Source organism: Equus asinus, chromosome 8 (genome assembly GCF_041296235.1).
Source record: "Equus asinus isolate D_3611 breed Donkey chromosome 8, EquAss-T2T_v2, whole genome shotgun sequence".
Lineage (NCBI taxonomy): Eukaryota > Metazoa > Chordata > Mammalia > Perissodactyla > Equidae > Equus > Equus asinus.
Window position 1 is genome coordinate 93,510,258 of NC_091797.1, and position 24,527 is coordinate 93,534,784.

Sequence of the window (24,527 nt, forward strand, 5' to 3'; positions counted from 1 at the left end):
CCCTACTCTTGTTCATTTTCACGCGGGTAGAGTGGTGGAGGAGATAATGCAGGTAAACTAAAAGGGAACTCTTACTTTTACAGGTGCCAGCCCATGTAATCCTCACAGCAGCCATGTGAATAAGAACTGTTATCCTCGTCTTCTACCTGAGGAAATGGAGACACACCTGCCAGAGGTCACCCAGTTAGAAAGTGGTGGCGCCCAGCGGGCTCTCCCCAGAGACCGTCATGAACCAGGGCACAGTGACGACGACCCAGGGAAGGGCAGGTGCAGTGCTGCGGAAGGTCGGAGGAGAGCTGTGGCGAAGAAGACGATGAAAAGGGTAAGATTCAGGTGCTCAGAGCTGTGGAGGGTGTTCCATGGGTGAAGACACAGGGCTCGGAGTGGGTGGTGCGTACTGAGAATGGGAGGAGCTGAGCCTGGGCGCTCTGGTTGGACAGACAGTTGGGGTCAAGCCACGGCACTCCCCAGTGCAGGGTGGCAGTGAAGAAACAGACTGGGCCTGGGTTCAGAGCCTCACGACACCACGTAAAGCCGTGTGTTTAGGGCCAGCTGCTTAACTGTAAAAACAGCGTCCACCTCTTTGGGCGACTGTGAGGGCGAACTGAATTAATACGTGCAAAGTGCGTAGAAGGGTGCCTGGCACTTAGTAAATACTGCATTTGTCATTATTATTATGGCTATTGTTGTTCAGAACAGGATGTGACTGAAGGTTGGCATTAAAAAGACTTGACACACACAAAATAGAAGCACAAGTGGGGACCTGTGCTTGGGGCACACCAAGTAAGATGTGTGGGATTGGAGCCGGGGAAACCCGGAGGAGGCAAGCTGCTGAGGAAGGTTAGATTGGGGGATCCCCAAGGCTGCCGAGGGAGAAAGGCAGAGAGTAGAAAAAGAGGGGGCCAGGGAAGGGGCTCAAGTTCACTCACACCTGTGGGGAGCCTGGCTTTGGGCCCAGCTCCTGAGGGACATTGTTAATCCTCACTACAACCCTCCCAAGTCGTCCTGTCAGCCCCACTGTACAGATGAGGAAGCCAAGGCTTGAAGAACTGCCAGTGTTGTAAAAAGTATTTCAGAAAGCGGATCCTGAGACTGGCCACAGCCCCAGACCTGCCTGGCCCCCAGGTCCCGGCCCCACTCCTGGCTGTCAGTGGTCAAATGTCTCTGTAGCCATACGCACCGGGGTCCTTTGGTGCCACGAGGCCTCCCTCACCTCTGCTAGGGGCAGAGACGGGTCATCACCGGGAGAGGAGGCCAGTGCCCAGTCCTGGCCCAGACCCTCAGGCAGTGGCTGGATGGGCTCTCTGGTGTGACAGCTCTGCTAGAGCAAGTCCACCAGGCTGCTGCTGGTGCAAGTCACCCCAGAGAGTCAGTGTAAGTATGAAGAGTGTGCTTTCTCACGCAGGGTCTCTGCGCATTCCCTCTGGCACTGACCCTGAGCTCCTCTGTGGCATTTTTTCTGCTGTGCTGTGCAGGCCCTTGTCCTGGGGGCCTGGCAGGGTTACAGAACCTGTACTGTGCCAAGCACGGTAGTGGGCATTTACATATGTGTGAAAGCACTGTCACTAGAGCTCGGGAATGAAGGTTCTGGAGTCAGAGGACGGACCTGAGTTTGAACCCTGGCTCTGCCATGTACTGTGACTCAGGGCAGGGATGGGGTGTGGGGCCCAGCTCTCTGAGCCTGTTTGCTCATGTGCAGGAGAGGGTAATAATGGAACCGACTCACAGGTCATGCTGAGAATTAGGCACAGAGAACGTTAGCTCACAGTGGCCTCCCTTAGTCTTCAGAGTCTGCTTTACTGATGCGGAAACTGAGGCTCAGAGATTTGCCCAGAGTTGGCAGTGAGCAGATGATGGAGCTGGACAGCCAAAGCTCAGGTTCTTGACCCTTGACCATGGCAAGAGAAGCCATTCTGCCTGTATGCATCCATGTTCTGAACAGCTTTTCTCCCCGTGGCCTGAAGGGCACAGGTATACAGAGGAGATGCGGAGGTGAGGGGGCAGGCAGGGGCTGCTCAGGCATCCAGGTGAGTAACGCTTTGGAAGAAGCGGCAGCCTGCTTGCTCTGTCGTTCCCCTCCTGCCACGTGACAGATACTGCTTCCTAACTGTGGTCCTACCTGTCCACGGATGTGACCAGGGGTTCTGGGGGACAGGACCGAGAATGTCTCAAGTCTTTGGTTCAAGCCAGGTTCTCCACTTTAATGCCTGGCGGGTGTCACCAGCTAGCAGATTCTGTGGTGGTCACAAGGCGACATGTCCACAGGGCCTCAGCATTCTAGGGCTGCCCTTTCCTCCTATACTTACACCAAATGGCCGAAGTCTCCATCCCACACACTCGACAGAGCCCAACAACTAACAAGATTTCATGTAGATGGCTTAGAGGGTTTTTTAAAACTCCAGCTCAGTCTTTGCCTTTAAACCAGAGCAATATAATTACTGACATCAATGTGGGTCTAAATCATTTTGTGCTTTATATGTTTATTTTTCTTTCCTTTATCACATTTCTTCCTTTCTACTTGTTTGGAGGTTGAATGCTATTCTATTAGTTTAGGGCTTCCCTCTTCCCCGAGGTTTCTCGAGGTACCTGGGCTGCCACGTCTGCCTGTCCTGTCTTGTTCCAGTTCTTGCTCCCCTTAATTCTCTATCGTGCTCACTTTTTGCCTCCTGGTTTTCTTCTCCCCTTCTCTTCATACGTTCGCCACTAAGGGTGGAACAACCTTTTACTCAACCCTGTGGGTAACACGGGGCTGGACAGATTCAAGTCGCTGGGCTTCAGGAGCCCTGTGGCCATGAGGATTTTCTCCCTGCCCATGTCCCTCCTTAGGTCCTAGCTGGTCGTATGTTGGGTCCCCTCTAACTCCAGGCCTTCTCTCTCAGTCCCATCCCCTGCCTCTCACCATCCTGGACCACCGGACCTACCCTCCTGCTGTCACTATCCCCACCTATTGCCTAGTTTTTCTCCTTGGATTTCTTGTTATCTGAACTCATGGTTAAATCTGCTTACATGTTAACTGTCTCCCCCATTAAGCTCCCTCCACAAAGGTGTCCTGTTCACTACTGTGTCCCTAGGGTCTAAGGCTGGGCCTGGCACATAGCAGTGAAGATAACAAGGAGTGAATATTTGTTGAATGATGGGTAAATGCTGGCATCTGAGTCCTCAGTGTGAACACCCACCTTCAACTGCAGTGAAACTGATGCAATGAAGAGGAAGAGAAGTCTCCTGTGATCCTACCCCTCCCCCCCAGGTGCAGGTAGACTGCCCACCCTCTGGGTCCCAAAGACCCCCACAGCTGAAAAACCGGACTCAGGGGAGCAGGGAGAGTAACATACTAACGTTTTTAATACAGTCTGATCAGATCAATTCACATCACGAGGTCAACCTGGGCTTGCTCACGTGTGACACAACCGAGGTACACAATGTCCCCACCTACCAGCTCTCCTGACTTTCTGGCTCCCGACAGCATTGAACCCCCTACCTCCCTGACCAGACTGGCATTTTTAAAATTTTGCATAAAACTATTTCTTCCATAGACTTCAAACAATCAACTAGCCAAGTTAATTATGGTACATCTAAACAAAGTTTAATACTAACCCTAACGTGTGACTGCGGTTTACAAAGGGCTCTGTATCACCTGGGATAGCTTTCAGTAGCAATCACTACAACTGGTCCTAAAAAATAATAACAATAATAATAATAATTAGAGAATTAAAACCCAACAGCAAGTTGAATGGTTAAAATCACATAAGAACTGGAATTTGGGGTGGGGGTGTCCTCAATAGCTAAGCTTGTCCTAGTAGCAAAATGATAGCCTCCAAGCAGGGCTCAGAAAGGTCTGGGGCCCTCCAAGTCCAGGGTCAAGCTCAGGGGGCTCTCGGAGGACACTCACCCCATGGTCCATGGGATGCTGTAGGCTTCCAGCTTCCTTAAAAACAGTTGGGCATCAGCATTGTGGAAGTGGGTGGAGACCCTACTGTGGTTTCTTTTGAAGGATATGAGAAGGGGAAATGAGGGATTGGAGAAGTGGGAGGGGACCAAATCACTGAGGTCCTAGAATGCCATCAGGTATGGGTTTGGGATTGGGGTCACTAAGAATTGAGCACCAGGAATTCCAGCTTCTGCCCACTAGAGAAACTGAGACTGGTGTTGCCTTGGAGGCCTATGTAGTGTTTTCTGCCATTGTCCCATACTGGGGCTCGCAGATATTTCTGCAGAGTATCAGATGAGAACCTATTTCTAAAGGCCACTGGGGGAATGGGTGGTGGAGAGAGACGGGGTGATAGGGTTGGGGGGGAGTTAAAAACGAATAAAAATCTCTCAGCTACAGAACCAACCCAAAGACATCACTTCCCTCCGCATTCACAGCATTTCTCAGCAGTCCCCGGATGGCTGTTTCTGTGGGGACACAGCATCTACCTCACTTCCCCTCAGGCCCCATGGGCTGCTGGTCAACCTCAGGATCTACTAGAGATGATGCAAACGCCGACTGAACAATCTGAAACCCAAAGGACTCGAGGAGAGACATGTTCTGCTGGGGAGAGAAAGGTGAACTGAGGGCAGGGCCCAGGTCCCCAAGGGGACCTCCAAGGGCCCGGACATGCACCTTCTGGATGTGCTTGTTCAAGTAGGACTTAGAGCGGAAGAAGCTCCCACATTCAGGGCAGGGGTACTTCTTCTCCCCGTCAGACTCCATTTTGTTTTTGGGGACTGCCATGTCGCAGGAGAAGGAGCCATTGGTGCTCTGTTTCTCCGGCGTCTTCAGGTCGCTGGCATCCGAGAGGTCACCGTAGGAGTCGGAGCTCTCAATCGGATCCTGATGTGAGCATTTCTGGCCTTCTAGGAGAAAACAAAACAAAGAGGAGAGATGAGGCCGGGCTTTGGAGATGCCCCCTCCTGGAGGGGTCGTGAGGGGCCAGCTCACGGGCCTGTGGAGGGCAGCTGATGGCCAGCCACTGCCCTGGCTGGACCCACGGAGGTTCGGCTGGTCAGTCGGGGAGCCTGGTGTGCCTACAGGGGTGAGACAGCAGGGCCCGAGGGCTGCCAGCCTCCCTCGCCGAGGACTCTTCATGCAGGTGCACTTGTACCGCTCACCACCATCTCAGCCTGCTTCAAGGAATGGGGTGCGGAGAGGGGACCTCCTCTGCTTCTGCTGAGAACAACTCAAAAACCTCCAACTCCTAGGCACCCTCTTGGGTGCCTCTGAGGGTAAGATGGCTGTTCTGAGGATGCTGAGCGGGTATGTCAATGGCCTCACCTCCGCACCAGACTAGCTGCGCCCTAGCAAGGCAGAACCAGAGTCACGAGGTCCTTAACCTGGGCAGACGCCATCGATGGCTGCGACAGAAGCCAGTCCTTTCCCCAGTGCTGCAAACACAAGCCCTACCTTTACCACCTTCCTCCTGCCAAAACCCTTCCAGGGCAGAGCGGCCAAAGCACAGAGATTAAAAGCAACTGTGAACAACTCAGTCAGCTGGCTGTCCCCACGCAGGGCCTAGGATAAGCTGGGCCTCAAGGCAACTCCCTGCTCTGCCTTGCCCGGCCCACACTGGAGTCCTCCACCAATCAGCAGCTTCCTGTCTGGGTTCAGAGAGCCATGCCAGGAAGGGAGGTCTGTGATGGGAGCATGGAGCATGCCATCTCTGCCATCTGCCAAGCCCCTGGCTTCATCCAAGCCAACAACAACTTAAAATACCAAGAACAACCTGAATCAACAAGTGAAGGTGGGGCCTAGTGAGCTCTATGCAAACCAACCCAAGTCAGAGGCAGTCCAGTAGCTCATTTACCGCCATGCATCTCACAAATGCAGCCAGAGGCCCTCCAGAAAGGACTGCTCACAGCGACCAGTCACCCCTATTGAGGAGGAAGCCAGCCATTCCATTGGCTCCCCCTGCCCACACGGACCAAGGAGAAGAGAGCATTCGGCCGCAGCTCCACACCGTCCTTGAAGGGCCACAGGCAATGGACAGGCCCAGAATGACTCATCATGCAGGGCTCCTCTTCCTGCCCTGGGCCCGGGGCATCCCTGCAGGGCTTCAGACAGTGGGGCTGGCCAGGAGCAAGAGGGGAGGGCTGGGAAGAGGAGGCGAGGTTGGCAGTGCCCTGAAGCCTCACTCACTGCCCTGGAGTGAGATACCCACTGTGACTTTTGTCCTGGAGGCCACTGCCACTCTCCGAGCCTCCTCGAGGCAGCCAGCCAGCTGGCAGTCTTCTTGCCTCCCCACACCCGGCCCAGCGCCCCCACAACACAGTCTGCGCAGAGAAGCAAAGTGCAGAGCAAGGGGTCGCTTGCCTTTGTTGCCATAGGTCCTGGCGCAGTGGAACGCTGCTCCCCCATTCGGGATGGGCTCCTGGTGCCTGGAGACCTGGGGAAGGGGAACACCGTGGTGGGTTTTAACATGGACCTTTAAGTAGGAGGCAGAGGAGAAACCTAAACAAGACAAAAGGAGATGAGATCCCGCGGCCAGCACAGAGATACTTCTCTGCTTCCCCCATGCCTCTCCTCTGGCCGCTCTGGCTAGCACTCCCGGGTCAGCTGCACCTAGAAGGGGCCCCCTCCTTGGCTCAGAAACAGCTTCAACCACAGGAGCCACCTGGCTCAGGATGGGAGGTGGCACTGTCCTCGAATCAGCTTCTCTGCAGAGCCCGCTCTGCAAGGCTGCAGTGGAGGGCCCAGGCCAGCTGCCTGGAGAGATGGCCTGAGATCCTGCTCCTGCCAGGGCAGAGGCCAGATGCCTCCAGGCTTGCTTGGTGCCTCAGTAATGAGTGGTTTGAGCGAAATCCCACAGCCCCAGGTTAGCTGCAGGGACTAAGGTTAGAAATGTAGTCAGAAAAGTATATGGGGCTCCAGGGCAGCCATGGGACTCCGGCCAGCAAATGCCCGCTCAACACGTGTAAAGGTAAACTGCACCACACACCAGGTGGAGGCAGGATGAAACCCCAGAGGGATGCCTCCAGGAGTCCCTTTGCTTCTATTAGGACATATTCTATTTTGCTAACTTCCTCACCTTCAGAATTACTGGATTTAGTAACTGTTTAGACCTTGTGACGAACAACAAAAAATAGGAACTTATGTTACAGGGGAGTAGTCATCTCTTATTCATGGTAGTCTTTTTGGTTCAGTTTTGGAGCATCCATCAGTTCTCTTAAGGAAGAAACAGGGACAATCTTTGTTTGTCTTTATTTTGGGGGAGAGGCCATCCAGCCTTCTCGGAGCTGCTACAGCCCAACCCAGATGCTCTGGTCACTTTGCGCTGTGAGATATCTCATGCTTGAAAGAGGAGATCTTGGGCCAACTTCCATGCGAGCCACGAGTCCGAGGATATGGAACCAGGCAGGCCAGTCAAAGGATTCTGACTTGAGTTTCGTAGGAAGGAACTGTGACACGGACCCCACCACGGTCAAGGATCCGAAAACGCCTTCAGCAGGAAACAAAGCATTCGGGTGTAAGGCCCACTTGGGGCGCCAGTGCCCTGATGGTGTCCCTTTAATCCACTCCAGATCTGGTTGACACAGTCTCAAGTACTTTGATTCCCTTTTTAAATTACAGTCACAGGCTAACAGTGGGACCCACTACTAACCGGTCAGAGGCTGGAAAGAACTGTGCAATGTCTGCACAAGACTTGCTTAAAAAAATTCCAAATTGGCATGGCCTTTTGACTGCTGCTGGAATTGTAATAAAGGTTCACCTGTAGCGAGTGATGATGGTGCAACAGGGCCCACGGCACTGCATGCATTACTCTGCAGAATTCCCCCAAACACCCCGTGAGCTGGGAATTATGATTCCGTTTTATAGTTGAAGAGACAAGAGGCTTGGTGAGGTTAAGTAACTGCAGTCACATGTACAGCTACTAAACGGCGGAGCCTGGACTCCAACCCCAGGACCACGTGCCACCAGAACTCGGTCCTTAACTACTCAGCAGACTCTTTAATGGTTCCTGTGTCTTGGTCCTGGCCCTACAGACACCCCTTGCACTTTTGCAGTGGATTTCATTATTACCATTTACACACATGTATTTCTCTGCCACACTGGTGGATGAGAACAAAGCTGCTGGTAGAGGGGGCTGACCTGTGGGAAGCTTATTTAACAAACATTCCCCTGACGGTAGCAGCTGGTGGTTCTGGAGGGAAATGGGGGGACTGGGTGAATTTTCTGTCCTTTCCTGACACAGCTACTCCACAGACCTGCCTAGACCAGATGCTGGTGTCTTGCCTTGCCTCTAGAGCAAGTTGTCCTATGCTGTAACCAGGTCTGCCTGGGACCAATTACTGGGAGACAGACTGGCTTAAGAGGGTCCCATATAAATATTCCTAAGAGGGAGGCAGTAGTCAGGAATGAGTAGATGAGGCTAATGGAAAAGAGGATCTTAGCTCTGTGCCTGGGACTGGGGCTGTGGCCCCTGGCAACAAGCAGGAGATATCAGGACTCTGATGATATCATGATGCCACTTTAGAAGGGAATTTTTTCTTTGTTTTTTAATCCCTTGTGGGGCCTCTGAAGTGGTATGAAGGCCTCTCTATGGAGTACTGGGGCAGGTATACTGCAATCAAAGGGGACAGGAAAGGAGCACCAGGATTATTATATTTACTCCTTGTGGGAAGAGCTATACCGGGGGAATACAGCAGATGCTCATTGAAAACTTGCTGTGTTTTCCTGAAAAACAGTCTGAGAAACACGTGGCTGGGTCTTCTTGACTTTACCCAAGCTGCAGACTGTACTATCTATAGCAAAACCACACAGTGGGGTGCTAGGAGTGGATCCACAGCTGCCACTTAAAGCCCAGAATTTAAACACAGAGCAACTCAGCAGCCAAGTGTTGGGATAACACGGAAGCTGAGTTTCTGAGAAGAACACATCTTTGAAGCCAGAAATATTTAGCCAGAATTCTGAACTCACCTGCCCATTCACCACTGATTAACCAAAAAGGCAGCTTGATCCAGGCAGCAGCATGCTGGAGACACTGAGCACACATATGACTCCACTACAACCAACAAGCCACCCACCCTCACACTCCAGATACGAAGGATTTATTACCAAAGGCTACTGTTCCTCCACTGCATTTTCTTGCCTAGTATGCTGCAATTTGCACTCCAGAAGCAAATCCTCCTTTTGCAAGCTTCACATCCATGCAGGAGTCGGGGACTGCTTTCTCCTTGTCCAAACCTCGGTGGGGCCATGCCCAACTGAGCTGTGCTGGGGGAGGCACTAAGTAGATTTATGTCAGCTCAGTCCCAGGGAATGGTAGGCTGTCTGCATCCATGACTGGCATTGGTGACAACTTGTGCGCTCACTTCTGACTGGGCAGAAGGCTTCCTCTACCCTTTAAGCAATGATGTTTGAGTTCAAATGTTGTCTCCGTCAAAGGCAGAAAGCTATCCCTCTTCCTCATATCAGTACACAGGCATATATACAAAGACTGCTACAGAAATTTAAAAAGGAGGGAAGAAAATCACGGTGATCTACCAGGTCCTGCCTCCTTCACACTGTTCAACTCAACTTGAAAATAAGGGAACAAGCTTTTCTAGCCATCATACTCCTTCCACTGCAAATTATCTTCCTTTACAGATGGTATGACCCACGTCCTGTTATGTCTCTAGGACAAAGACAAAGTCATCTGTCTCAAGCGTGGGGCCAGGGCAGCCAGGCTGCCTCCCCTCTTTCCCATTCTTCACGGGCAGGAGCCGTTTGTGTGGCAAAGACTGAGAAGAGGCAGATCTAATAGGTAGTTAAGTTGATTGCTTAAGAATTGTTGGGACTGAAGGATCTCAAAGGGCACTTGGGAGTTCACCTGGTTCGACCTCAACCATCTGACCAGCTGGCTGATAGCAGCCTTTGCTTGAGTCCTTGTAGAGATAAGAACATTCATTTATTCGTGCAGCTCCTCCTGCATTCACAGCCTTGGTGGCAGGCAGGGCACGGATGACCCAGAACTCTCTGCATTCCGATTCCTGTCTCAGTGTCTTTGGTGTCCTTATCCTCTTCCTGGAAGAACTGCCTTCCTCCTCCTTTTTTGGGGGAGGGGGAGAGGGGGGGGAGGAGTCTCTTCCTATTTCTGCCCAAGAAATGCGTCCAGACGTAGAATCCTGCTCCTTCTTTTCCGATAAAGACGGAAATTATCTTCTCTTCCTTCTCAGTACCCAGGGTGGGTTGGACCAGAGCCCTCTTTTGTCTTCTGGGAGGAATGGGACTTCCTGTTCTGACTCTGGGACCCAAAGCTGTTTAGCCTGTGATCCAGATCTAGGCTGGGCTTTTCTGAGAAAAGGTGGGCTTTGGTTTGACTCTTCTGGCGCCCTCACCCCAGTCATGCCCTGTGGCCGCTGCCCCAGTCCTCTTTACCAGCCCTGGGAAATACAAATCCTGACGTACACAAGTTGTTGGCTTTGCCACATCAGCTGTCTGCTAACTGGGTCGACTTCCCCCGCTATTCCCTGCTGCTCTCAGTTCTTCTTTCCTCCTGAGCTGGGCCCCCAGGGGCTGTGCCCTGAGTCTCCCGTCCAGTTCTCGCCCCACTCTGCAATCTGATCCAGGCTTTCTGAATTTCATCATTAGCATCCTTCTCCGCTCTCGTTGGTTTCCCACCTCTGGTCTCTGACCCTAGTTCTCAAGCTGAGAACTTCAACCTTGAAAACTTGACAAAATGCCTGCTGATGGCATGCTACAGCAGGTTTAGAGTAATTTGGGGGTGCTGTCAGGAAGCCAGGCGAGGATGAAGCAAGACAAGAAACCACCTTTTTCTAGAGCTGGAGCAGCCATGTCAAGATGGTCAGCTACAGCCTGATAACTCCCTGCATGCATGACCCGGGGGAAGCTGCTGCCAGAAAGGGCTCTACTGACATGTCAGAAAATAGGACAGATGCTTAAGCAGCTCTTATTACCACCTCCCTGCTTTCACAGCTGGTTTCCTGGTGGCACAAACATCGACATCCAGTGGCCTTCAAGGCAAACCCAAGGAGTACAGTCCCAGGGGAAGACCCAGCTCCAGGGCACCAAGGACACCCAGGTACTCAGCAGTCTCCCTCCACCAGCGACCTCAGGGCACAGAGAGACAGCACAGGCACCCAGAGGTTTCAGCCAAGGACTGCAGGGGTGCTGTGCCTGGTCCAAACCAGAGTGTCAGCAAGCTGTGTCCTTCCTAACACTGTCACAAAGTGTAAGAACAGGGCCTCCCAAGTGTGCAGCTCCATGTGGGGTTCAGAGAACTTTCACCTACCTTGTCTCCCGGGATCCTCGCGACAACCCTGTGAGGTGGGCAAGGGGGGTGTTCTTAACCCCATGTAAGAGATGAAGAAACTGAGGCTAAGAGAGGGGAAGGGAGAGCTCAAGGTCACATAGTAGGGCGAGATAGGTCTGGGATTAAACCCTGGGTCCCCCGACTCCTGGTTCAATGCTCAATCCACGAAGCCACACTCAAGAGTTCCAGAAGCATTGGGACAAGAGTGTCCCAGGAGATAGGACTTCCCAGCAATGTCCCCACCTGGCCAAAGCAAGTGCATCGTGCAGAAGCATCCTCAGGCCCACCACAGACAGCCGTCCCAACCTTCAGCACAGATACGGCGCAAGCCTCCTCCACTGACACTGTGCTTGCAAACACAAACTCCAGCCCTTCCAACCGCCAACAAGCCCTGGCAGAAGCTCAGGGGCAGGCCCGACTTCATCCAATACAACACCGAGGGCACAGAGCCAGACGCCACCTAGGCCGACCTCGGCCGCAAGCACGCTGCCTTGCTCAGAGCACCTTCCACTTTCCTCTCTCGTCAAGACCACAGTCTACCTGGGTTTGGGCTCTTTTCTGACCATCTGTGTTAGAAAGTTTCTGCCCCTTGTCCATCTCCAGAGTAAACCTTCCCTGGCTGCCGGATTTCACATGCCAGTGAATCAGCCAGCAAAAGCTCTCAAGCAGGACCCCTTTTTTCTCCCACTGCTTGGGGCCTAGTGACTCTCCCACCAACCTCAGTAGTTCAGTGGTATCTACAAAATGCATCCATCCTGCCACCTGAGCAGCAGATGTGCTATGGGCCCAAGCTTGGGAACAACACTCTCTCCTTCTGTTCCCACTTGCTGATCTGGGAACTCCCAGTCCAAGCACCCCGAGTTGCTTGGGAAGAAAGGGGTGGCAAATAGCTAGCTGGGCGATGAAGGCGTTTATCACTCAGTGGGAAGGGAGGCCCAGCTGTGCAAAGAGTGGAGTCTGAGGCAGGGTGGTCAAGACACCCCCCGGCTTCCCATATGAGCTCAGGCCCATCCTCTGGAAGTGAGGAAACGGCAGGCAGATTACCTCGGTTACAGATACTGCAGAAGTTGCTGGGCCCCTCGCTGTGTTTCTTCAGGTGGTCTGCCATGTACGCTGCTCGCAAGTACTTCCCACACACCTGGCAGGGCACCTTGTCTTCATGACAGGCCAGGTGGGAGCGCAGACGGTCTCGGGTGGCAAAAGAAGCATTGCAGGTCTGAGAGCAGAAAGAAAAACAGGATGAGGTGACAACTGGCATTCCACATCTGAGTCCCCACCAAGCACACCATGAAGCAAAATCCGTTTCCAGCCAACACATGGATTCCCTGTATAAGGAGAATTTTAGAATGTGGCCCAGCCTTTCTCCCCAGAATGCCAAGTAGATACTCTTATTTCCCACGATGCCTCCTCATGGGACACTTGAGTTAGAATTATTGGTTCCAAGTGGCTGCTGCCACATGCCCAGAACATAGCATGCTAAGTTCTACGCTCCTCTACAAAATGAAGATTGGGCATTTGTTCACTCCCAAACACTAAGAATTGACTTTAGTTGCATTGACCACACATGAATTTACAGAAGGGTTATTGGCATATAAACACCAGTCTTCCTGTTCTCTATCCTGGGTTTCCCCTCGTTGCTTTATACAAAGAATTCAATTGATTCACTGTATTCAGAAGTGACATTAGTCTTGGTCACAAGGAAATGGAAAGGAAGGGCAGGACAAAGCACAGAGATTACTCTTCATAATATTCTTGTGAGTTTGTATTGAAAAAGCAACTGATAAAATGATAGTATCAATCCTGCTAACGTGAGAATTAGCAGAGAGAACAAGGGTGGAGGCTTCGGGAGCATTTGTGAAGCACTGAGTTGGGGAAGTGCTGGTAATAACAAGGATGATGATACTACGCTGTGGTGACTGAGCACCCATTCTGTGCCAGGCAGGCACCACGCTTAGCCTTTTGGAGGCGCTTATCTCATGCAATCCCTCCTTACAGAGGCCCTGAGGCAGGCCATGTGATCACCCTCCAAGAGACTGTGGCCATAAAAAGCTGTAGTCTGAGCACCAACACACACACTCTCAGGGGTGGACAACTCAGGAGCTGAAGGTCAGCACCAGCTCCCTGGGAGGGCCGCCCAGATCCCCAGGAATTTGCTGTACCTGAGGACCTGACTCAGTCTCCGTCCCTATCTCCCCACAACATTTCTTCCTCAGCTGGGCTCGCAGAGGTACCCCAGCCTTGGGGGTCACAGAATGTCGGGAAAGCCCTCAGGAGAGTTGAATCCAGTGACTTTCAAGCTATTTTGGGTCCATGGAGGTGTTTCAGGGGTTCTAGTCAAGTTTGACATTTATGTTCTCTATGTGTGTGTGCTCTGACCACCTCCAGACTCAGTCAGGGCAGCTTCTCGTGACTGAAAGGTGCGGAGACTTGTTACCACAGTTTACTTGGTGGCCTGGACTCCCCTGATAGGGAGAGGTGACAGGATTGGTGCAGGGAAACTCAAGCACTTAGATGACTCAGAAAGCATCATGGGTACTTGGTCCCATGGCCACAGGTGGGCCCTACCTCAGTCAGGGGCCTCATGACCCAATCACAGGTTACTGTGGGGGGAAAAACTCTGGACCTTCCACCCAGCCCACCAGCCTGTAAACCAGAACAAGGGCTGCCGTAAACACCCTCAGGAGAAAGGAGTGCACCTGTGGATTTGTCTGGAAATAAGAGCCGACTTTGCAGCCAGTGACCTGAGAACCACCCTCCCATGATGAGAGGCAGTGTGGTCTAGGTCTCAGATCTCAAAGGAATCAACTATGGACCAGGTGTAAGGAAAATGCAGCTGAAAGCACACATTCATCCATCTTCCACGGTCCCTGGGAGAGGGCACCACTAGAGGGATATAAAAGAGATGCCATGTTTCTCTTGCCAACCTTCTTTTGGGATCTGTCCTTTAAAGCATTGCCTGTCACACTTTGCCACCTAAAGATAATGGATAGCCAAACCTCAATTATCCACAAGTGGATTATCCATTTGGAGGATTAGCTAAGCAAAATTAAAATCCCAGACTGGGCTGACTTCCCCCACCCTGTCCTCCATTGATTATCTCTCAAGGAATGAAAGCTAACTTTAGCCTGAGCAAACATAATTAGGGATGTAAATCTGCTGCTGGGAAAAAAAAACACAAACAAAACAAAAACTTTCACTGTGTTACAAAGCCAAGCTGAAGTGATTGTTGGCTTCTCTATGCCAGAATTGACCCTTTGTGGCTGGAGTCCCCAAGGTTTTCTGGAAGAATTGTGAAAGTGTACGAGCGCGAGCCTAGGCCTGCCAGAAGTTCAGACAACACAGAACATAAAGAGCCTGGTCACACGACCCAGGAGAGAAGGGATAGAGAAGAATGGCTGAGAGGAGACAGATCTCAAAACAGGGGACAGCTGGCACCTCCATGCTGGGGCCACACAGGAGAAAGGTGCTTCCCATCCTGGAGGCAGGGAGAGGACAGAAGGACCCCAGCAGGACAAGAGCAAGCCAGTGGAAGCGTGCCCTGATGGCTGGTGGTGCTCGGAATGGCCACCTGCCCATGGCTCTGTGCTTGGGCAGCCTACTATTGTTAGGAGGCACGCCTGCGAGGTCCCAGGCCAGCCACCCTGAGTTTGGGTCACCTCTGGTCATCAGCATTCAACACTGAGCCCCAGTCATGCTCCCTTCCCTCCCCAGCCAGTTTCTCCTTGTCCCAGACTTCCTAAAGTTTTTCTTCCCAAGGGTTGAGCGGGTTATGAATGGGGCCCACATGGTACCAGGTACACGCATGCACACCCAAACTCTGGTGGCCTTTAAAGTCTGGTAGCCTCAGGAGGTTTCTTAAGCAGCCTTTTCCACAGCCCTGGAAAGGTCTAATGGCAATGCACGGAGGCCCAGTGCCATGGCCCATGCTGGCCACCTTCTTCTTGAGGGTGTCAGCTCCCTTGTTCCCACCTCAGTTCACTCCTTCTCTAATGTGCTATCCCTCCAGCCCAAACCACCCCAACTCGCCCTTGAGAAGTGGGGCCACGGGAAGCAATGGGAGAGGTCTGAGCTGCTCTAGCCTCTCAGCTTCAGACTGAATTCCACATAGGGGAAATGTCCCAGCCCACTGCACTCATAGGTCTAGCAGTGCCTGGGGCATCTGGGCCAATCAAGGACACTCGGGCCAAGCCTCAAGGAGACCTGTGTGTCACTGAGGCTTCATGCCCCAACGTTTGTATGGCCTTTTCACTCCAGCTGTGGCACCAATCTCTGTAACTTGCCCCTTTTGTCCTCTGTGACATCAGGAGGGGCTGAGAGGTATAGCCCGTGCCCAGCTCTGCCAGGGGCCCAAGGAACCAACCCCCAAAGAGCTGTCTCTTCACTTCTGATGCTTTCAGAATACACACCATGCAAAACAGATGCCCCCGCTGTTTAACCAAGCCCAGGCACACCTGGCTGGCCAGCCCAGAGCATGAGAGCCAGCATGTCTTCACCTGCTGGGTCAGCGTTACAGAGTTCTGGCTATGGGGCTGGAGGTGGGGCCCGGAGGTCTGCGAGAGTGTGTGCTGAGGGGCAGGGCAGGATCAGGCTAGTACACCAAGGGACAGTGATGTCAGTATTATGACACAGACCAAGGACAAAACACACAAAGCCTCAAATGTTAGAATGAAAACTTTTATCATCACTCCTGTTATCCACATGGAGCCTGCAAGGGCTAAAGGGCACACCACTGGGATCCAAGAAGGGTCTACATCTGCTTTATCAGCCCCCAAAGCCACATATCGGGGTGACCCAAAATAAAGCTACTGGTTAGTCTAGTTCCTGAGCAGACCTGCTAATAAACCTCAAAAACACAAAAGTCTAATTCAGTAGCCAGAAATGAAAGCAGGACCTGTCTGAGTGGGAAGGGGAGAGGGCAGCACAGGTTGACCCAGTTGGAGTTGGACCAGAGTCTCCTCTGGAGGGGTAGTCACTCCTAGAGTAGGGGGAGGGGTGGCCAGGCCCCATTCTAGAAACCTCACGCCTTAGGGGAGCTGATGCCAGAGGAGGAGAAGCATATAAGCCGGTGGCTTAGTTCCCAGGAAAGCACCAACCTCCAAAATCACCTAGGCAAAGACAGACACTCAGGGGTACCATCTGTTAAAGGGGGGAAAAAAGGCAAGAGAGCCCAGAAGGAAACCTAGAGGCTGTGGGGGGACCCCGAAAGAAGCTCCCTGCTACCCCCATCTGGAGTCCCTGAACTGGGTAAAACTCCAAGCCACACAGGGAGGAGTTGGGCATGGTGGGCAGGAACCATCTGCTGGCCTCTCCCAAAAGCAGGAGTCTTAGAGCAACTGCCACTCCCATTCCCCTCCACAGAAAACCCTCTCTGGCGAGGCCCAGGCTAGCCGACAGGCCACTGGGTAAAGGCCCGGCTGCCCTCTGGGGCAGTCCAGCCCTGCCTCAGATATCCCGGCGGGGCTGGGCAGAAGAGAGCGTTGCTGGAGTGTGCTGGGCCCAGGTTTTCGAGGGCAGGGAATGGTTTTTTTAGAGAAAGGGAAAAGGCGGTGTCAGGAACCGAATGGGACGACCTCCACAAAGCAGGCTGGGCAAAGTCCCATGATGGCAGGTCGCTAGGAAGAGATTCCAGGGGCGGCAGGCCGCTGCTGCTCCCAACCCACACCTGGAAAAAGGGCAGAGAGTGCAGGTTACCCCCCCAGGCCACCGGGCACGCCCCCACTGCCCTCTGGGCTCCTCCTACTCTGCCAAGCTGCTCTGCACACTACCTGGGAGGGTCAGAATGTGCTCCGTGATGAGAGAATCAGAGACAGAGAGAGAAGGCAGTGAGGCACAGATGGATCCCAGCAGGCCCACCCCAGGGTCGCTGTCCTCGGAGCAGGCCACCTAGCCTGGTGTCTGTGAACACCGTGCACATCTGGCCCCTGGGGGCTCTTTGCCCTACCTGCAGGTCTCTCTGAACCCTCCCTCCTTGCTACCAACAGGATAAAGAGAAGCAGGTTACTCTACCAGAGGTTGCAAGTAAGCAGCCCACAGCCCCCTCTCTCCCTCAGATGGTGGGAACTTGGCATGGGAGAGGGGAGATAACCAAGGAGAAAACAAAAGCGTGTTTTCCATCCACACAGGAATGCTCAGTGGCCAGGAGAGGAAACTCAATTTTCTGGGGACCACAGGGCTCCCAGGTATTGTTCAAGCAGACAGACCAAGGGGGAGAGTCTTGCCCAGCCTTCCCTACCTGCTGCTACACAAAGAGCTCACAAGGAGAGGAAACAGCCTCGCTCTCCAGGCCTCAGAAGCCCTGGCTGTTTGCTCATGTGGCTCAGGATGGGTTAAACAGGTGCCAGTGCTCAGAGATGAGCCCACCCACTCCCTACCTCCTTCATGTCCCTCCTCCCTCCCGCCACTGCCTCATGCCCTAAGCTGAGGGGACCCAGGAGAAGCTCCAGCTCAGGTCAGGGTGCCTGGCAGACAAGGGGCAGAGTTGTTGGCTGGACTACCAGGAGCCCTTTACAAACCCTTCCCTCCCCACAGTGGCCCCTGCAAACTGCTGGGAACCAGAAGCCGGGCCCAGTGGGGTGCCAGTGCCCCCAAAAGACGACACTTGTGCAATGTGGCCCACCATCCAAGGAGCTGGCAAACACCAGGAGAGGAAAGCCAAGCAACAGAGTAAAGACAGAGATGGGGTGGGAACCAGGACCCAGCAACCAGGAAGGAGGGGACATCAGCGGTGGGGGGGAGAGGGCCAGGGGAAAGAACAAAGGAGAAGAGCAGACGGAGGGTGGAGGGATAGAGGGGGAGGTGTGCAAAGCGGTGGTCAGTCAGCCGGCCCAGCACACACATCAGCTGGCTCATGGCCACGGCTGTGAGAACAGCAGCATTTTCTTTCAGCCCACCTCTGCCCTGGCCCGGCCCCTACCTGACACTTGTGAGGCCGCTCAGAGGTGTGCACCTGCTTGATATGTCCGTTCAAGTGATCGGGCCTGGAAGAGAGAGAACCAAAAGAGACTTTAAAACTAGACCTCAAAAGATGGGGCCACAAACTTGGCCAAACCCCCAACCCACGGCCTCACACGCCCTGCTGAAGAGGACTCTCTCCCCCCCACCCAGCATGACAAAGACAAAGTTCCCACCCAGCTCTGGCTCCACAGGCCCAGGCCTCCCTGCCCTGGTTTTCTCTAGAGGGGGAAGGGAAGGGAGCGTTTGTCTCTGACCTTGCTCACTGACCCACCGCCCAGAAACTCCGTGATTTCTAGGACCCGAGGAGGTGGCTTTAGAACGAGACAGGGCTGCCTTGCTGCAGCCTTTCCGGGAGGGGGTATGTGAGATTCATTGTCCAGACTAAAGCCCCTTAGAAACTCAGTATTCCCCTCCCCCAGCCTCTCCCGCCATGGCAGCCAATGAATGCCACCCAGATGGAATTCAGTCCCCAGAGGCCAAGGGATGGAGCCTTAAATCCCCAGCTGGGCTGGTAAACCAGATGCCCGCCAGAGCAGGTGGGCAGGGGCTGCCTGACCGGTAAGACTAGTTCCTGCTTGGGGCCCCTCTGAGGGAGTTCTCCATCCCTAGGTTCACACACACAAGGTCCTCAGTATCCAGGCAAGTTAAAACCAGCCTTTTCTTCTGAATAGTCTCTTAAGAGGAGAAACAAAACCACCCTCCGCTCCCAGACAAGTCCTCAGTTCCCTATCAGGCTCACTAAAAAGTGAATCTAAAGAGCCGTCTTGCTTCCCCTTCCTCTCTCTCCTGAGAACATAAAGGAGATCTGTGGGTGCACTTAGGCTCTGGACCCACCAGGTCAGAGCACAGCAAAGGTTTCAGTGTTAAGAGAAGACTCTAGGTGCCCTGTGATCCTGGGGCTGTGAGGGGCAATGCTAAGTCTACCGATACCGCCAGAGCTCTGTGCTGGGGGATTTGGTGGCATAAGAGTGTAGAGTCCCAGATGCACTTGTTTCAGTCCCTCCCTCCGCAGCCATTCAAGCGGGGAAAGTCGCTGGAGGAGCCCAGCCTCCCGCCCCCAGAGGGGGCCCCACGCCTGGTGCCGGAAACACAAAGGGAGCCCAGGGAGAAGAATGGTGAGGCCCGGTGGCTGTGGCCTCAGGAATCCGGCCCCTTCCCACAAGGCCCCGAGGCAGAGACAGTAGGGCACACCTAGTGCCAGAGAACTTCCCTGAGGGAAGAGAAAGCAGCTCGAGGCCACACCATCTCAAAATCAGGGCCATTAAAACACTCTTCCCCATACCTGACATGGCCCTATAACGTCAGGGGACCCCCACAAACCCCACATCCCCAGACCTTGCCAAAGACCTGTCCCATGAGCCAGGAATGGGACAGGTCATGGGGAAGGGCACCATTCCTCACCTGGAGAAGCCTTTCCCACAGCTCTGGCAGATGTAGGGCTTGCCCACGGACCCATCATGGGACCGTACATGGTAGGACATGCGATCTTTTCTCTTGAACCGCAGCCCACACACGGGGCAGGAATAGGGCTTCTCTCCCGAGTGGGAAAGCTTGTGCCGATTGAGATGGTACACATCACGGAAGATCTTGCCGCAGATCTCACATGCCACCTGCTTCCTGGTCCGGCTCCTCTTTCGGGGGCCGTCGGGGTCCTCAGAGATGGGAAGCCCATTCTCACCCAGCCTTGGAGGAGGAAGGTCGATGTAGCCCAGCTGGAGGCTAGTAACACCATGCTGGGCCTCATGCTGCCGGAGCCTGTTGGCATCAGTGAACACCTTCCCACACAGGCCGCATGGAAGGATGCCTGCCTCCCTCAGGCCCCCTGGGGACCCGAACATTGAGTCCAGCAGGTTGGCCTTCCTTGGGCGGCCCCGGCCTCGCTTGCCAGTCAGGGGAGGGGCACTGGATGCCACATTAGGGAATGGGGAAGTCAGCAGTTGGGGGGACAGGGGTCCAGCCACCATGGGCAAGCGGTCCACCCCAGGTAACACAGGCAGGGAGGCTTGGCCCGCAATGGCAGCCCCAGCCGCCCGGGCTGCCTCCTCCTCGGGCTGCATGCTGCCTGCGATGCCATTGCTGTTGGCTGCCAAGGCTGCCCCGTTGGTCATGTCCAAAGGGAAGCCCAAGTCCGAGGTCCCAGGGGGGCGAAAGAGCATGATGTCGGCCCGGGCAGGGGGCACCAGGATCTGCACATTGGACTGTTTGATGACTTCCTGGCAGATCTCAATGACCGACCTCATCAGCAGGAACTTGGCGGCTGTCATGAGCTCGGGGAAGCTCTCCAGGCGAACCACGATGCGGGAAGTGTAGGCGAAGTCCAGGATGTCTCCGAACACCTTGGAACTTATGGTGTGCATCTCCAGCTCCCGGCTGCCCCCAGCCCCGCCGCCTGGGGCTGCCGCTGCACCCCCCACGTCAGCAGGACCCCCGTCCGCAGCTCCGCCGTCGCCCAACTGGGCGCTGAACACCGACTCAAAGTACTCGCTGCAGGCGGCCAGCACGGCGCGGTGCGCTGGGAAGCTCTCGTCGCCCACCCGCAGGAGCACGTCGCAGAAGCGCCCGCCGTTTTTGCGCTGCTGGTTCAGGTTGTGCAGCATCTCCGTGCTGTGCCTGCTCACCTGGTAGGTGTAGCAGCCCGACGGGCCGCAGGAAGCGTCGCTCACCCGCTCCATGGCCGCCGCCCCCTCCCCACAAACCGGGCCGCGGCACTTGCCCGCCCCCCTCCCTTCCCCTAGGCAGCGAAAAGCCGGGCGCAGAGGACGTGTCTACACTCCCCACACGTGCCGGCCCGGGGCTCTGTAGTCTCACAGGTGCGCGGAGCGCACACGCCCCCTGCCTGGATAGGACTGTCTAGACGGCAGAGCGCACCACCCACCACATAGCTACCCCCACCCCTGCTGAATCGCGCTCTCCTCTCTCCTCTCCGCCCGCCCGCCTCCCCTTCTCGGTCTACCTCTGGGGGGCACGCGAGCAAAGAGGTGCGCCCCTCCTGCAAACGCGCCTGCCACCTCCCCTCCCGCCCGCCAGGCGGCGCCGGCGCGCAACAGAGGGGGCGCGCGCGGGGAGGAGTAAGGGGGGGAGGAGGAGGAGGGGTCTGCCGCGCAGGCGCGCGCGCGCGCGCGCCGCAGCTTTTCCCGAGTCCGCTGGGGGCGCGCGCTGCGTCCCCTGCAAAGCGCGAGCCGGGGCGGGGGCGCCGGAGCGGAGGAAACAAAAGGCGAAGGCGGCGGCGGCGGGGCGCGCACGGGGACGGCAGCGCGGGCCGGCTCCCGAAGCCTGGCGGGCGATGGCGGCGGCGAAGGCTGGAGCGGGCGGGCGAAGGCGGCAGCGGCAGGGTGGCCCTTTCCCGGGCCGGGCGAAGGCGGCGGCGGAGCGGCGGCGCTGCGGCCCCGGGCTCCGTGTGTTCGGAGCGGAGGAAAGATGGCAGCGGCTGCACTTCCTCTTGCACTTTCACCCCTGGGGGGAGGAGAAGGAGGGGGCGATACCAACAACACCCCCCCTCTCGCTTGCAGAAAAAAAAAAGAAACGGCGAGCTCGGCGTGGGGGCCCCCCCGGCGCCCCCAGCCCTGCACGTGCGCACCCGGATCCCTGGCCCGGGCCGCCCCGCGCTGCAAACTTTCCACTTTCTTTGTGCCGAGCGCCCCCCCCTCACCCAGCCGGGGATGCACGTCCCCCCTTCCCTATTTATACACCCCCCCCGCAGCTCCGCTCCCCCCGCTTCCTGCCCCCCCTCCCCATTCCCCAGCTCCGCCAATGCTAGCGCAGACTGAGCCCCCGTCCGGCCCCCGCCTCCCCACCCCGCCCGCAGGGCCGGGGGCTGCAGTCTCAACCCCCCCGGACCAATGCAAACGAAGCGCCAAGCCAGCAAACCAGTTCCCACTGCCCCTCCCTCCCCGCTGAGAGTGGCGGCGAGCAGACGGGGCGGGGGGTTGAGGGACCGAGGGGTGCAGATCTGGGCCCCCCCCAAGCCTCAGCCTGCGATGCGCACCCGTAAGTCGAGCGGGCGTCGGCTACCCTTCGGATCCCCTTTGATGCGCGAAATCTCCAGAAGTCGCCTGTGACCGCCTCCCCGTTCCCAGCTCCAGAAGCGGCCCTGGGTCTGGGCTGGGGGCAAGCCGAACCTCGGGAGCTGCTTGTGCCCCCCACGCCCTGACCGAACCGAAGGGGCTGCGGGCCCGAGAGGGCTGGGGAGATGAGGCCATCGTCCAGCCTCTCCCCCAAACCACCACCGAGCTTTGTGCCCCGGGAAGCGGGAAGTCACCAGCTCAGGGAGGCGACAACATAGAGGAAAGGGCGATGGACAGGAGCAGGGGTCCCCCGCAGACCCCAGGGAAGTGGGGGTACCGTGGGGTCCGAGGAGCGCCCTTCGGCCGCCTGAGGCCGGGAGCATCCCCAGCGCCCGCAGCGCAGCGAGTCGCCGAGCGCTCAGGCCATGGACCCTGCCGGCAGGCCGGGGCGCTTTGTCCCCGGCCGGCCCGGGGATGCTGCAGCGCGCGGTTTGGACACCGAGGTTCGTCCTCTCGTGAAGCGCTGCCGGCCTCCGCCGGGCAGCTCTACTTGGAGCCCTGGGCTGCAGGCACCGCGTGTGCGGGCGGGAAGTTCCCACAGTTGCAAAGAGGCAGCAAAGTATTTGTTCCAAACTTTCCACGGTTCCAAACTGAGCGCTTCCATTAAGAGAAGCGGTGTGCGGGGGAAAAGCATTCTGGGTATTAGCATGCAAATGAACGGGCCTGGCTTCCAACTCCGCTCGGGATTCCCACCGCCGCGCGCTGGATTGCGCTGCGCCGCGCGCGCTGGGGGGCTTCCGGGCGTGGCGTCGCAGGAGGGCCCGAGTTCGAATTCCAGACCTCGGCTCTCTGGTCTTGTGTTCTGGTCCCAGTCATTTGGCCTCTCTGACCTTCAGTTAAACAGTCGGTTTTTAAGACGTACACCTAGGACAGCCCCACCTGTCCCATGCGGTGAAGAGGATTAGAAAGCCATGGCTGCACAGCACCTGATTCTGTGCCGGGTCTCTCTCCCTACACAGCTCCTCCCTTTCTAGAGCGTAGTAGGTGCTAAACGCCTGTTGGAGAGAATAAATGAAGCTTAGAGAGTTGAGGAAAGTTCTGAGTTTCTTGGGCAGATTCCTGGAACCGCAGTTTTGTGTTCGGTGGGTGCTGCTGGGAGGAGCCACAAAGAAAGAGAAAAGGGATCTGATTATTGAGTGCCTGTGCTATACACACATCCTCTCTCCAAGTTATAGATTTTCTTATTCTGCCGCTGAAGAGACAGGAAAATGAGTGACTTGCCCGAGGCCACACAGATAGTGGTGGAGCCAGGAATCCAACCGGTCAACTGGAAATTAAGGTAGTGTGCCCCTTCCTTCCCATTGGCTTCTGAACTCCCTCAGTGGCTCCATGTGAACCAGAAACTGGCTCTCAACCTGCCGTGCTTTGCAAACAGGGTGCTATGATGAGCAGAGGCTTCATCCCAGAGGGTTCACCCTGTGAAGATGGGTTCACAGAGTGCTCTCAGGACCCTCATCCACAGTGCTCTTAGGAAAACAGGGAAGGTGCATCAGCCCCATTTTGCAGATAGGAAGCCTGAAGTTCAGGGGGCTTGAGTGGGTGGCCCAGGATCCCACCCTTGGGAAGAGGCCAGAGACAGATCCAGGTCCCATTTCTGACCCCAGGTGGGAGTTTTGTTCGTGCTTGACACCTTGGCCGTGTAATTATGAGGGAGGCGTGTGATCTCAGCTTCATCCGTAACCATACCTTCAGTCTTGCCCATCCATCTCTTAGGCTCCCAGGATTCCATTCTGTAATTTCGGGATACAAGGCATGCTTACAGGACATACACCTTTTTTTTTTTTTTTTTTTTTTTTTGGTGATTGAGGTGAAATTCACACGGTGTGAAATTAACCATTTTAAAGTTTGTAGTTCAGTAGCACAAATTACATTCCCAATGTTGTGCAAACAAGACATCTGTCAAGTTCCAGAACATTTTCGTAACCCAAAAAGAAAATTCTGTACCCATTAGCAGTCACTCCCCACTTCCCCCTTCCTCCAGCCTCTGGCATCCACCAGTCTGCTTTCTGTCTCTATGGACTTACCTGTTCTAGATATTTAATATAAATGGAATCATACAATATTTGATCTTCTGAGTCTGGCTTCTTTCATTTCGCATAACATTTTCAAGGTTCATCCACGTTGTAGCACATATCGGCACTTCATTCTTTTCTATGGCTGAATTCCAGTGTATGGATATACCACCTTTTCTTTATCCATTCATCCATTGGTGGCTTTTGGCTATTGTGTATGCTGCTGCTATGAACATTTTATGAAGTATTTGTTTAAGTACCTGTTTTCA

At 55.0% G+C, this 24,527-nt stretch overlaps 1 protein-coding gene across 5 annotated transcripts; it reads right to left on the minus strand.

Moving 5' to 3' along the window:
• Nucleotides 1-3,319: 3,319 nt before the first annotated feature.
• On the minus strand, nt 3,320-20,939 carry PATZ1 (POZ/BTB and AT hook containing zinc finger 1). 5 transcript variants are annotated; one of them, XM_014834427.3, is made up of 5 exons: nt 19,584-20,939; nt 18,142-18,205; nt 12,273-12,444; nt 6,290-6,427; nt 3,320-4,833 (listed from the first exon to the last, which is right to left on the minus strand). In XM_014834427.3, exons 1-5 carry the CDS (start codon nt 20,852-20,854, stop codon nt 4,418-4,420), a joined length of 2,061 nt encoding a protein of 686 aa, XP_014689913.1. In that variant the 5' UTR covers nt 20,855-20,939; the 3' UTR covers nt 3,320-4,417. The 5 variants fall into 5 exon arrangements, with proteins under 5 accessions (XP_014689913.1, XP_014689925.1, XP_014689907.1 ...); XM_014834439.3 differs by having other exon boundaries at nt 3,320-4,836; nt 6,290-6,362; nt 19,584-20,859; XM_014834421.3 differs by having other exon boundaries at nt 3,320-4,836; nt 19,584-20,859.
• Between the last annotated feature and the right edge of the window lie 3,588 nt (nt 20,940-24,527).

Coding starts and splice junctions, on each gene's coding strand:
- PATZ1 (XM_014834421.3), bottom strand. CDS start 20,854: ATGGAGCGGGTGAGCGACGCTTCCTGCGGCCCGTCGGGCTGCTACACC. Junction 12,445..18,141: donor AGCGGCCTCACAAGTGTCAG/GTAGGGGCCGGG, acceptor TTCTGCTCTCAG/ACCTGCAATGCTTCTTTTGC. Junction 6,428..12,272: donor CTGCAGTATCTGTAACCGAG/GTAATCTGCCTG, acceptor TGTCTTGTTTAG/GTTTCTCCTCTGCCTCCTAC.